The sequence below is a fragment of the Stegodyphus dumicola genome, chromosome 6, assembly GCF_044657685.1.
Source record: "Stegodyphus dumicola isolate Sdum_Otavi_A_Nest chromosome 6, ASM4465768v1".
Lineage (NCBI taxonomy): Eukaryota > Metazoa > Arthropoda > Arachnida > Araneae > Eresidae > Stegodyphus > Stegodyphus dumicola.
Genome location: NC_140773.1, coordinates 152,479,198 through 152,493,373, shown reverse-complemented (window position 1 = coordinate 152,493,373; position 14,176 = coordinate 152,479,198). Strand labels below are relative to the sequence as shown.

The 14,176-nt window shown below is 31.4% G+C and overlaps 1 protein-coding gene across 8 annotated transcripts in view; it reads left to right on the top strand.

Annotated features, from left to right (window-relative positions):
- Window positions 1-14,176, top strand: part of LOC118194465 (uncharacterized) — a 95,614-nt gene continuing 81,438 nt past the window's right edge. For 6 of the 8 annotated variants that reach the window (XR_015041739.1, XR_015041738.1, XR_015041740.1 and 3 more), the window contains exon 1: window positions 1,740-1,895. Coding sequence is in view for 3 of the 8 variants with exons in the window: in XM_085819051.1 (XP_085675177.1) it covers window positions 1,755-1,895 (141 nt within the window). In the remaining 5 variants the exon portion in view is untranslated. Of the gene's footprint in view, window positions 110-1,739; window positions 1,896-14,176 lie in introns of those variants that run through there. The other 2 variants (XM_085819052.1, XM_085819055.1) reach the window with 2 other exon arrangements.

The following is a 14,176-nucleotide window of genomic DNA, read 5'->3' as shown; positions in this document are numbered from 1 at the left end:
GTTTTGTGCAATTTTTAGTTGACAGGCAAAAAGTTGTCACTTAGTGGTTAAAAGTTTATCTCGTTGTTTTTCCTTCTTCAAAATGGACAAAATAATTGTAAATAACCAGGTAAATATTTTACTACATAAATTTCAGTGAGTGTGAAAATCTGAAAAAGTCCTTGTCTACAATTCAATCGTTTATAACGCAAATTAAAAAACATGAAATGCTACGACATTGAAAAAGTTTAAATCAGGGAATAATTTTTATTAATACTAGGTTTGGATTAATTAAAATCGAGAGCAGTCACGAAGGCTGTTTGCTCAAATTCTATCCGGGTTTCGATCTTAAGCTTCTAGAATCTAGAGACTGCGCTCGACATTCAGTGCTGAATTATCTTAAGATATTTTTTTAAAGATTGATTAATGGTTTCAGGCCGCGATGAGACACAGGACTCCTCGTGATTGCTACATAAATTCGTCTTTGTCATTAAACTATTACCAGTACTGAATTTAGGCTGAGTTATTGGGCGAAGCACGATGTTACCTGCTCTGCTGATTTACTGCCGTTCATCGGCTTCTGACATTGGAACTTCTATAACGTAATTAAAATACGCAGGTGCGGAGGAGGCTCACAGAAAGTTTTGTCGACATATTATTGTCCAAGTTATTTGTATGCAATTAACGCAATTTTTTCAGTTTATTATACAGTTGGCAAACATTCGCAGATTTCACGTTTGATTAACAGCAGTTATTCCTTCCGTATATGTCGATTCTAGGTTGGAAACTGATATTTAATTTTGGTGCTGACAATCTTTATTTTAAAATGCAATCACACAGTTTTGTTGAAAAATAGTTTGTATGTATTAGAGCACATTTGGTAGCTGTATCATCATAAAAATGTATGTCAGTCTAATATTACTTTCTGTGATTTTAATTAAAAATTGTATAAAAAGTATTCCTTTAATCTATTTGCATCAGAGGGAAGCATCCATAATAATGCCAATGTCACGAATTTTTCATTTAAGTACTTTCTTGTTAACATAGCTACTGCATAAACTTTTGACAACATTTTAAATTCGCATGAAGTATATTGTTAAATCTGCCCTTTTTTGCCGATTAAGCACAGTGGCTGCTTTAAAAAGGAAGCACCATCTTTTACTAGATTCCAGTAAACACTTCAAAAAAAAAAAAAAAAAAAAAAAAAAAAAATATGAACAAATCTGATTAAAACAACTTGTACTTGTATTCTATGTCAACACTTAAAAGTTTAATGCTGTATGGTATAAAATTAGGAAAAGAAAGTTACAAAAATTTTGCAAGGCCAGGAAAAAAGTTGAAGATATTGTTACATACATATATTGTTGCAAGCTATGAGTTTATTAATGTTTCTTTAATGAATCCAAATAAGCAGAGAGAAATGAACATTTTATTAGGAAAATAAGCAAAATAAGTAGTGCTCACAGCACAATAATGGCTGGAAATAACTTAAGGAGAAAGAGAATATGTATATTTAGCAGCCAAGTTCCTCAGTTCACCTTCAGGGTAAACCTTAACTCATAATTCAGCTAACCGCTAAGTCTTGCAGAGGGATTCCTACTGATTCATAACTGAACTTCCTTGGTCTCTGACCTATATTTATACTCTGCAGCATGGGCTCTGGAGACTTCTGGGAGAATCGGTCATAGGTCTTTGAAAATGTTTTCACATATCTTACAGAAAGTTGCCGAGTTGGTTTTCTGAAGGGTCGTGTCTATCACGATAAACCACAGACGATGAATGAATTAAAGATCAACATTTCTAAGGAAATTGCAAACATCACTGCCTACACATTGCAGAGTGTTGCAACCAACCTGGATGAGCGAATTCGGTTATGCCTACGCCAGGAAAGTGTCACTTTCAGCACCTACTGTAGGGTAAGTGATTATAAACTTTTATAAACTTTACTAGTCACGTTTGGTATGCTACATAGCAATTGGAGTTTTTAACAAAATTTTATGGGTAGAAACCATCCCTTCTTTTATAGAATTCCATGGTTTTCGTTCTTTTTTTTTTTTTTTTTTTCGCCATTGTACATAAAAACTGGACAGATCACTAAATTTTCCTCCTTGAATCTTTTGCTGTAAACCACATTAAAATCGGATACATTTTAACAAAACCACAGCCCAATGAAATAGACCAGTTCTAAAAGAAACCCCATATTGCCTGTATTTCACAGCTAAAAAAAAAAACAAATCTTCTAAATCCATTCAGAACTTGTTTTGGAAAAAATAGTACTTCATTCTGCACATACATATAGATGTCATGCAAAAGAAATCATTCAAATGGTTTCAAAAGCAGTCAAAATGATTATTTGGTACTTTTCCATTTCGCCGGCGCAAGTCTCACCAAGCAGACTTTATTGGCGACAACACACAGTATACACATAAAAAATGTTAACAAAAGATAGTTCTATGAAATTTTTATTTTGAAAGCATAAACATTTAAATATCTTTTAAAATTTTGTAAAAGAACAATAAATTTATAAAAAGACATTAATTTAAGAATTGATTATGCTTTCATGGTACAACATCCTGATTCGCCGTTTCATATCACGTTAACCCAAGTGATCTCATCTCACGTAAAGTACACTACAAAAATCTAATTCTCTCAGTAATTATCTACATTAATTTCAAGTTAAATCTTAATTTGGAATACAAGTGCAAGAATTATTTCAGTTCGTACGAATAGCTTACTCAGAAATTATGTAAAACCGCAGTGCTTTACTTTGCTAGTGCATTCTAATTAGAAATGATCAATTTAACCTTTGATGTTGCCTTTTCTGTGTTTCTGCCTTCGGGTGAGCAGTAGGATTGCATCCTAATAGACTTAATTACCGCGAATGGTCTTAGGACATAAAATTGAACTATCTAGCAATAATTCTATGTAATTGTATGCCAGTATTGAAAGAAACAGTCAATCTGATAAGAAATGGCTGTGATTTGTTTTGATAATGAGGCTTAAAATGTTACTAGCTAGGATATTCCGTTTGGCATCGGTTGTACCATTTTTGGCGACTTTATTGCTTGCGCTTTGAAAATGGAAAAGTACTGGTTATTTTTGTTGAAATATGATGCCTGAACTTTTTCACTATTACAGTACTTCCTCTACTTCATTCAGGTAAAAAGGGAGCTAAAATTTTGTCAGAAAAAAATATCATGATTTTTTTAATAACCTGATACTACTATTCTATCCTTAAAAATGAAGCTATCTTGTTAGCGTAATATTGATACAGTCAAATACCGAAAATCCGCCGACCTGAAAATCTGCGTTGCCTCTCAAAATATAAACATTTAATTTATAGGCTCCGGAAACCACAACATGGAGTACGAAATATTGAAGAAAAAATACTTACTGAATAATGACATCATAATTACCGAATAATAATGAATCATAACAAATAACAAATTATTGAGATCATGATAAAAGTGTTTTTCTCTGCAATCTGCATTGATGTAAAAAAAACAGACAATTTACTTAACTCTTCTTTCAATTTTACGATTCACGTTGTATTTTCTGAACTTTGTTATTTCACAAGATTGTTTCGTGCTGCCTTTTTTTTTTATCTGGATATTTTGTGGATAAATTAAGAATATTTGAAATTTCAGCGCTTTTTAATACAATGACAGATAAGAAACGCACTCATGATTTTACTGCTTGCTGCAACGTTGTAAAACGTAAACACGTTGCATTGACGGTAATGCAAAAAATGGAAATTCTGCAAAAGAGGAAAGCACTCTTCGCTTTATAGCAGAATTGTATGGAATAGCGACACAGACTGTGTATGATATATGGAAAAATAAAGAAAAACTGTTGAAATTTTACAGCAACAGTGATTCTAACACCGGAATCCGAAACCAGAAATCTTTGCACGAGGCGAAATTGGCAAACCTCGATGCTGTCTTGTACGAGTGGTTCCAGCAGCGGCGGAGTGATGGGGTACCAATTTCAGGACCATTCCTGAGAGAAAAGAGGAAGCAGATTCATGCTAATTTAAAAATAGAGGAGCCAGGCAATTTCAGCAGCAGTTGGCTGAACTGATTTAAACAGAGACACAGTATACGTTATCTGAAAGCATGTGGGAAAAACCTTTCAGCAGATAAAGATGCTGAGTAGTTAAAATAGTAGTCTATGGAAACCCTATTATGACGTAATTGGTTGTGACGAATTGGAATCATGGGAAAAAATTTGGAAAGTGTGTTTCAGATTTGGGGTGAGGGCTTGTGTGTGATGGATTAGTACGTTGTTATTTTGTGAATTACACAGTAAATTGGCTGAACATGGTAAGATTAATTTGAAGTTTCTGTAGGATTTGGAAGGAAAGGGAAAAAGAATTAATTGACTGGTAATTAAATCAGTGTTTACTTAGTAGCCATTATTATGTGTCCGGTTTAGAGGAAGGAAATGCGGGAACAGCTTTAGTAATGGTCCTTTTGGTGATTTTTTGATTTGGCGACAAACATCAGTTGTCAATGTATACCTGGCTTTGAAGATCGGAAAAAAAAATGGCGGATTGTCAACAAAACCCGATCTAGACTAAATAACAATCCTAAAAAACAGTCTCTCTAATTTTCAACATTTCTAGTACTGCTATGATAAATTCTTGAAACACTACCGTAAATGAATTTATGGCAGTGATTATGTTATGAGTAATGAAATTTACAATATTTTAAATTACAATATATAATATTAATGTATTAAACATTAATATACATTAATGTTTAATACATTTCTATATAAATAAACATTTATATAGAAATACTTTTTATGATTAAATTTTGTAAAAGGTAAAAATATTAAGAAGTGTGTATTTTTTAATCCCTAAATTTATTACAAGTAATTTATGTTTATAATATAAAAGTTAAAATTAAGTTATCATAATGAGTAAATTTTGTACCAATGGTAATAATACAACAATCATCATAAATGATGATTTCTGTGAAAAATTTGAACAGTCATTGGAATCCACTAGTGTTGGAGTGATAAGCCACTGAACAGTGGTAGTTCAGGCTGGCTATATGGGAGTTTTTGTGGTTTTTCGTATATGTAATGTGAATCTGAGCCAGTTTCTCTTAAAAAGTACTTTATGAAGGCATCTTTCTTCTGCTAGCCAGCATATATATTTATTTTCTATTCATAATTCTCTCTTATTTTCTTATTTCTTAATTCTAAATCTTACTTCTGAAGTGAAGAAGTGTTGCATCTATAGGTCGAAAAATATGGTCAATATGTTTGCAAAATCCTGTTCAGTTTTGGACAGCATTTAAATAAAATAAATAATTTGTATATGATGCAAACAAAAATGTATTACACTATTTCATGTAGTGAATAATTAATCAGGGCACAAAGTATAATGTAACATTCTTTATTTTGTAACCAGAGTTATTTTATGCTTGAGATCTTTACTATCAATTTCATCCATCCATTTTCCCACCAGAATCTAAATGAAGTTTTTAGTTTGTAAAACAAAGCGTGTTTTGCCTTTCGAGGCCACGTTACTAGGTTGCTAGATAAGATTTTGTAGTCTTCAGTCTTGCATTGTAATTGCTGATAGTTGAATTCCATGCCGTTTAAGTTTTTAACCAACTTTGCATTAAATTGATTTATTTGAATTTAAATTTTACATTTGAACTTAATTGTTATCATAAGTTATCTTGCCACAAGTGGTTGACTGAGTTGTAAGCACAAAGTATGCCTTCTGTTCTGTACATCTAAACTTTATAAGAGAATAAAAGTATATCTTAACTTAATATGAATATATCTAAACTTTATAATAATAACGTTTAGAAACATTGAAATCAGTATCTAAGTGCTTGCCATGTAGTAAAATTTTTATATATAAATTGTACTGTTACTTTTATTATAGAGTTTTTATTACAAAAAATTCAGTTTTCTGTTAGATAAAATGTTTAAGTAATGTAGAAAATTGGCATAAAATTTAAAATAAAAAGTCAACTGTTATGTCAACATACTATTAATAAAAGTAATAATACTCAGTGAAGGTTATTCATATACAGCTATTAGGTTGTAAGATTTACAAAATTTGAGAACTGTAAATTATAAGCAATGTATTCCATAATCTAAGCTACATTTTATTTTTTATAGTCAGTCAAATTATAAAAAAGTTATAAAAGCATTAATTTTGGTCCTGATTTGAATCTATGAATTCATGCAATTACACATCCCTATAGTTCTAATATGAGGCAAAAAAGTATTTTTAGACCACGGTAATTTTGATCTCCTTAGCAAAAGAAACACAAAGAATTTACCTCATGCTACTGAAAATGTTTTTTTTTTTTTTTTTTTTTTTTCTTGGGGGGTGGAGTTTATAATAATATGCAGAGTTGACATATGAAAAAAAGTCAAGACTCAAATGATGTAATATTAAAAGCATCAGTTTTAACTATCAAATTTTAGCTTTTTTAAAAATATTTTAAATGTTGTGCTTTCCTAACACAAACGTAACTTTAAGAAAAACATGCAATTTATCCCTCCTGCCATCAAAGCTCTGATACCTACCAAATTCGTTAAAGTTACGTGGACAGAAATGGCGGCATATTTTTCAGCTCAGTATTTAGGGTTATCATAATTTTATATTTATCGCTCCAAAATGTCGCCAAACAAATTTCTCGCCAAAAAGAACTAATACTAAAGCTGTGCCGAAATGCGTATGGTCGAACATCAGATATTTTTGAATGGATGATATTTTTGTCTTATTTTGTGAATTTATGTGGCGACACCAGTATACAGATTCTAGTTCAGATAGTTTGGATGCTGTTAAGAAATTTTGTTTTACTGAAGACACGTAAATTCGTAAATAAGGTAAGTGGATATTTCCTTCGTGTTAATCGTTTAAGATGAATTTCCTTTTTTATGTTATTTCATTGGTTGATTTAAAATGTAGTTTATTCAGATTATATATTTTTTGTAGGCTGCTCCTTTGACGTTTTAAGTGAATATAGTTCGATGTGTACATGGACAAAGTCAAGGATGTGCGCAAAGCCTAGTTTGTGCAATTCTCTGATGTTTTTTTAAGTGAAAACAGGTCGATGTGTATATGGATACCGAGTTTGTGCAATTCTTTGTCTTGTTATTTTGGCTTTGTGTAGCGGCGATTTTTGGGCCAAAATAACTCACTATGCATTTGCCGCAAAAAATCGCCAAGGGGTACCCTAAAATATACTTTTACCAAAATTTTTTCAAGTGACCATTCTATTCCAAGTTGTGATTATAAAAAAAATTGGTACTATTTGGTTTTGAGGGCCGTAAAAAATTGTCAAACTATTGTTCATGCCAGTGCTGCCAAAAATAATTGGAGCAACCCTAACGCAAGAAAGGAAGTATAATAGTAAATAACTATTTAAAATTGATGTTTTAATTTAGATGGGAAGTTAATTTCATGTAATACTATTTTATTGTTATAATTTATATAAAAAAGGCTAAACATGACTGAATGGAAGCATAAGAGTAAATAACTATTTCAGATCATTATTACAGTCAAAAGTCGTTAATTCGGACACCCATAATCCGGACCTCAAAGCTACAAACTAGTGATGCATGTGCGTAAGACTTTTACGGCTGCGAATATGCGTGTGCGCATGCGCATAATACGTTTACGCATGCACGTTTAATGTGTAACGGACGGTATAAGCTAAGCTAAAATTATCTAATTCAGTTAATGTTGCAGATTGCGTTGTTCCTTAATCTTTGAATTGGATCCGGCTTATTATTTTTTGCAGACTGTTAGAGCAATTTTATAAAAGTAAGTTTGAACTTTCGATTATGTCAAATAGAATTTCTGATATCTATTTACTAATATGTAAAGTATCTACAAAGCGAAAGTCCATTAAACAAGCTACAAAGCGAAAGTCCATTAAACAAAAAGTGAAATTGCTGCAAAAAATGGATAAAGGCATATCCTTCGTTTCTCAAACCATTCTGAAATCTGTTTATCAATTTCACGCTGCTCTGCGGGCCGGGGGGGAAACACCGCAGCGGGGCGCAATGAATTGGAAGTTCATCTGTCAGCACTATCCTTGTCTTCAGGGCACATGTTTTTATTTTATTTGGCTTATAATTCCTTACTAAATGAGTATTTCATCTCGATATACTCTTTGATATGATTTAAATCAAATTCCTCGTCATTATAATTCGCTTCCGATAAAGGAGAAAGTGACAGAGGTTATTGAAAACGAAAAAATTTCGATTGACAAATTAATCGGTATTCTCGACACAGCAATTATAGGACTTGAACAGCGGAACTTTGTAACTGAAGAAGAGATTATGTCTGTTTATAGAATTAAAGAGAAAGTATTATCACATAAAACGAAGCAACTTAAACAACTTGCATTGAAAGAAATGTTTAATAAAGTAAACAAATAAATATTAAGCTTTTTTTTTTTTTTTTTTTTTTTGTGAATTTTGATACCCTTTAGGTAATAATTGTTCTTTATTTCATAAATTATGGTTTCATATTTTTAATTGTATAATTTCTGCATGCCATCTTACCAGATTTAAACTGATGATCTATAATCCGGAAAAATCGATTATCCGTAATCGCCGAAGTCCCGACAAGTCCGGATTAATGACTTTTGACTGTATAATTTATATAAAAATTGCCAAACATAACTAAATAGATGCCTGCATTGCTATTTTGCAACCGAGTTATTGCTAAAGCATAATTTCAGCTCGTTGGTTGTTCAAACATAGTTTTCTATAATGAATGATGCCTTTTCTTTGAAAAAATTCTCAGTAAAGTGCAGAATCACCCGCTTATTTGCTTGCCGCTTTTTACAAGGGTAAAAACAATTGGATTTTTGTCAATTTTCTTTTACTTTTAAAGTGAAAATAGGTCGATGTGTACATAGATAAAGTCAAGGGTGTGCACAGGGATATTTTTGTGCAATTCTCTATTTTTTTTTGAAGTGAAATAGGTCATCGTATACATACATAACGAGTATCTGCAATTCTTAAAAAAAGCGTCAAGCAGTGGGTGATTCTGCACTTTACCCAAAATTCCATTGCAGTCTTTTCGTCATGGCCAATTTCCAAATTGTTAAATCCGTAGGATAACAAAAAAGGATTTAAAAATTAAACTAGTATTTCAATGGCGTCTTAAGAAATATAGAACTATATAAACTTACGCAATTTGAATCAGCGTACACACTAGATTTGGCATGCTGTTAAATGGGCATGTTTGCTAGATTTGGTGCTTTTGCGTATACATTTTCTCTCCAATGTTTTTACGATTCTCAAAACGGAATAGTACCAAAAAATTAACCATCAAAGGCTGCATTTATTTCTTAGCTAAATCATGGAGTTCTGTTTCCCAAATAACATTGGTAAATGCCTGGCATAATGTATAGCGATCTTCTCTGTTTATTGAAACTGAGAGTGATGGCAGTGATTTTTCTGGTTTTAGGGTCAGTGCAGCAAGGGTTAAAGGCAAGAGAATTGCTTTTATTTTCGAAAGAAAAAATAAATGATGAGGCTTTGCAAGAATAAGATATTGTTGAATGGATGATGTGTTTAGACGAGCCAGTGCAGGCATATCAGATGACTGATGATGAAATCATTGGCTCTGTTTTGAACTTGCCACAGCAAGAAGACAATTCGGTGAATCTTTACATTATGGTAACTTGGCGATTTTTTTTGGTGAAAATTTGGTGACCACCCCTGCTACAGCAACCTGCTAGTATTGTTTTGGACGCCATTTTGTTTTCACGAAGTAAAGGCATTTTTTTTTTTTTTTTTTTACTCAACATTTTACCCAACATCTGCTGGCCGAATTATGCTTATAACAACTTTTATGGAACAAAAATGCTTAATCATGACGAAGATTAGGTGCGAAATTGGGAGAAAGTGCAGAATCGCAAACTGCTTGCCGCATTTTTAAGAATTGCACATACACGGTATTCATGTACACGTCGACCTATTTTCACTTAAAAAAACATCCCAGAATTGCACAAAAATGGTATTGCGCACACTCTTGACTTTATCTATGTACACATTGACCTATTTTCACTTAAAAAGTAAAAAAAAATTGACAAAAATCCAATTCTTTTTACTCTTGTAAAAAGCGCCAAACAAATAAGTGGGCGATTCTGCACTTTAGCAGCGAAATTGTTTCTAAGTGTTTATTATCTAAACTCACGATCGGAATTTTCTGAAAAATGTCACATTACATGTCTCATGATCTCTCATTTCTCTGAGACAAAATAATCTGTGATTCGAACTGTGTACTTCTCGGATTATTGCTAAAGTCCTAGCTAGTAACCTTTATCGCCTTACCAAAATGTCGCTAAACTACCTGTTACCGTATTCTAAATATTAGCCAACAATTCTGACACCGACACAGATAGTGAATTTGATAGAAGTGAGGAAATGTCTTTTAATGAGGGTATGGAATATGCGTGTGCGCATGCGCATAATATGTTTACGCATGCACGTTTAATGTATAACGGACGGTATAAGCTAAGCTAAAATTATCTAATTCAGTTAATGTTGCAGATTGCGTTGTTCCTTAATCTTTGAATTGGATCCGGCTTATTATTTTTTGCAGACTGTTAGAGCAATTTTATAAAAGTAAGTTTGAACTTTCGATTATGTCAAATAGAATTTCTGATATCTATTTACTAATATGTAAAGTATCTACAAAGCGAAAGTCCATTAAACAAGCTACAAAGCGAAAGTCCATTAAACAAAAAGTGAAATTGCTGCAAAAAATGGATAAAGGCATATCCTTCGTTTCTCAAACCATTCCGAAATCTGTTTATCAATTTCACGCTGCTCTGCGGGCCGGGAAGAGGGAACACCGCAGCGGGGCACAATGAATTGGAAGTTAATCTGTCAGCACTATCCTTGTCTTCAGGGCTGATGTTTTTATTTTATTTGGCTTATAATTTCTTACTAAATGTAGTATTTCATCTCGATATTCTCTTTGATATGATTTAAATCAAATTCCTTGTCATTATAATTCGCTTCCAATAAAGGAGAAAGTGACAGAGGTTATTGAAAACGAAAAAATTTCAATTGACAAATTAGTCAGTATTCTCGACACAGCAATTATAGGACTTTAACAGCGGAACTTTGTAACTGAAGAAGAGATTATGTCTGTTTATAGAATTAAAGAGAAAGTATTATCACATAAAACGAAGCAATTTGAACAACTTGCATTGAAAGAAATGTTTAATAAAGTAAACAAATAAATATTAAGCTTTTTTTTTTTTTTTTTTTTTTTTTGTGAATTTTGATACCCTTTAGGTAATAATTGTTCTTTATTTCATAAATTCTGGTTTCATATTTTTAATTGTATAATTTCTGCATGCCATCTTACCAGATTTAAACTGATGATCTATAATCCGGAAAAATCGATTATTATTATTATTGATTTAAGTTAAACAAATAAATATTTAACATTTTTTGTAAATTTCCATACCCTTTAGATCATTAATACTTCATTATTTTATAAATCATTATTTCATGCTTTTAATTTCTACATGCTATCTTACTAGATTTAAAGTGATGGTCTAATATCCGGAAAAATCCCAAATCTAGAATCGCCGAAGTCCCGACAAGTCCGTATTTCGAACTTTGTACTGTACAAACCTTGTAGTTAGAAATACCGAAAAATACCAAAAATTTTTTGAACAGCAAAGCAGTGTCACAGAGCAAGAGATTATGACTCTATATAATTTACAAATAATAAAAAAAAAAAAAAAAAAAAAAAAAAAAAACTTACTCTGGAGCATCCTAAAATTTTAAAACAAACCTCCATCAGAAAAATGTTTGAAACATGTAGAAAAAAATGAAATATATGCTTTATTAATATCCCTCATTTTTATGTCTGTTGAATACACCCCTAATGCTTTTAAATATCCCTGTAAGCACTAATGCAAATGAATACTAATATAATATAATTAATTTATATATGTAATAAGAATTTAATGCATATAATGAATTATTGTAATAATGTATAATAATTTAATTAAATGTATCTAATATGCCTTATTTATTTTCACTTTTAGTCTGAATATTATGATTTATCTTTTCTGTTTTAAAATCTGCAAAATCCTAAAATCCGCACAACCTTTGGTCCCAAGCTTTGTGGATTTCTGGACTTTTACTGTATTGCCATGCATTCTTATTGAATGTAGGTTTCTTTTAAATAAATTATATTGTGATAGTTACCAGCAGCTTATTTATAAATATTTTTTATTTGTTTTGCTCTTAGAGTAATTGTATCCTCTGGAAATAAAATTATTTGCATAAATTTTCCCTCTTAATTTATGATAAATTAAAAAAAAAAGGGCAAGAAAACATGAGATTAAATACATAGATACCTTGTTGTAAATATATGATTGTAATTTTTTTAATGTATTGTTATAGTATTTTGAATTGTTTTATTTATTGTTGAATTTTGGGAATTTTAGGGTGAATCCCTAAAAGGTTCACCACCACTGTCCTATATCTTAAGTTATGATTATTTTTACAATTCCATAGCTTTTGCACTGAGAAATAAAAGCTCTACAATTTTATTCAAAATAAACAAATAGAGTACAAAGTTTGAAATCCGGACGTCCATTATCCGGAATGATCTAAAATCCGGACCTCAGAACCATCACCAACTTTTTTTCCCATAGGCTTTACACACGCACTTTTGATCCCCCCCCCCTTTGCGCATAATAAAACATCTGGAGAATCCCGATTCGTAACTTCAGTTTGACACTAAATAAAATACTTTGTTATTGAAGAAACAATCATTTTAGCATAAATTTGTATTATCAGTCATTTGGCTCCGTTGCTGCGTATCTGCTGGGCACACATCTCAAAACGAAACATTCTGCATAGATACATGGTTGATCTGACACCAACCTGGCGAATCATTATTTATACTTTCCTTTCATCGCCGCATGTTTATCAAAACATGGCAACTTGAGTAATGACTCACGTAGCGATGCCTAAACAATTTTTTTTATGTTAGTAATTGAATAACAAAGAAGTATGGTAACCTTTTATGTTGACATTACGCTTGCCAATGATTGCAGATTTAAGTTAAACGTGCTAAAAATGGTTGACGAGGAAAAATTTACCAAAAATTTCTTTCCATATGATAAAAATAGATTTTGTTGATGATACTCATAGACCCAAAGGTTACATTTTGGGTTATTTGAATTAAGAATAACTGATTTGTTTATTCACATAAACCCAGAACCAGTGCCAGGGCTCGTATGGCAGCTCCGAGTCACAGAATTAAGGCCCGCAGAGACTGCATCAGGGGTAAGATATCTAGTGCCTGCCCTCAATAAGGCTTAAGTATATGTGGGAATATATTTATTCAGAACTCTGATAAGCCTTAAACATGTGCAAGAAATAGACATGAATATATAATAAATAACTAAACTAATACAATTCAGGCCTTATTGTCATGGTGCGCAATAGAAGCAAGATAAAATTTAACGGAACAACTTTTTGTTAGTTGCCGAGCTCATGATGCATAGCCAACTATGTATAGTAAAGGATAGGTAAACTTAATGATGATAGCTGCTAATTTTGAAGGTTTTCAGATATTGCAAAACAGAGGTGAAATTTTCTAATTAACGGATTTTGTAAAGAAATGTGGAGAAGCAGTAATAAATGAAGATGATATAAAATAAGTTTTTCATTGTGATGACAATGCTTCTCAATAATGAATCAGTTAATGAATAGTGAAATCTGTAGTATGGTTCTAAATCCAAAAAATACCGCAACCGATAGTGAAGAAAATGACAGAGAAGTTACTGAAAACGAAAAAATTTCGGTTGTCAAGTTAGTCGAAATTTTTGACAGAGCAATCACAATACTTAAAGAATGGAACTTTGAACAAGAGATTATGTCTGTCTACAGAATTGGATAAAGTAATAGCACAAAAAAACGAAGCAACTTAAACAACTAATATTGAAAGAAGTGTTTAATAAGGTAAAAAATAAATATTAAACATAATATTATTATTATATAATATTTTATTTTTAATTATTTATATATTAAAGGTAAACAAATAAATATTTAACATTTTTTGTAAATTTCCATACCCTTTAGATCATTAATACTTCATTATTTTATAAATCATTATTTCATGCTTTTAATTTCTACATGCTATCTTACTAGATTTAAAGTGATG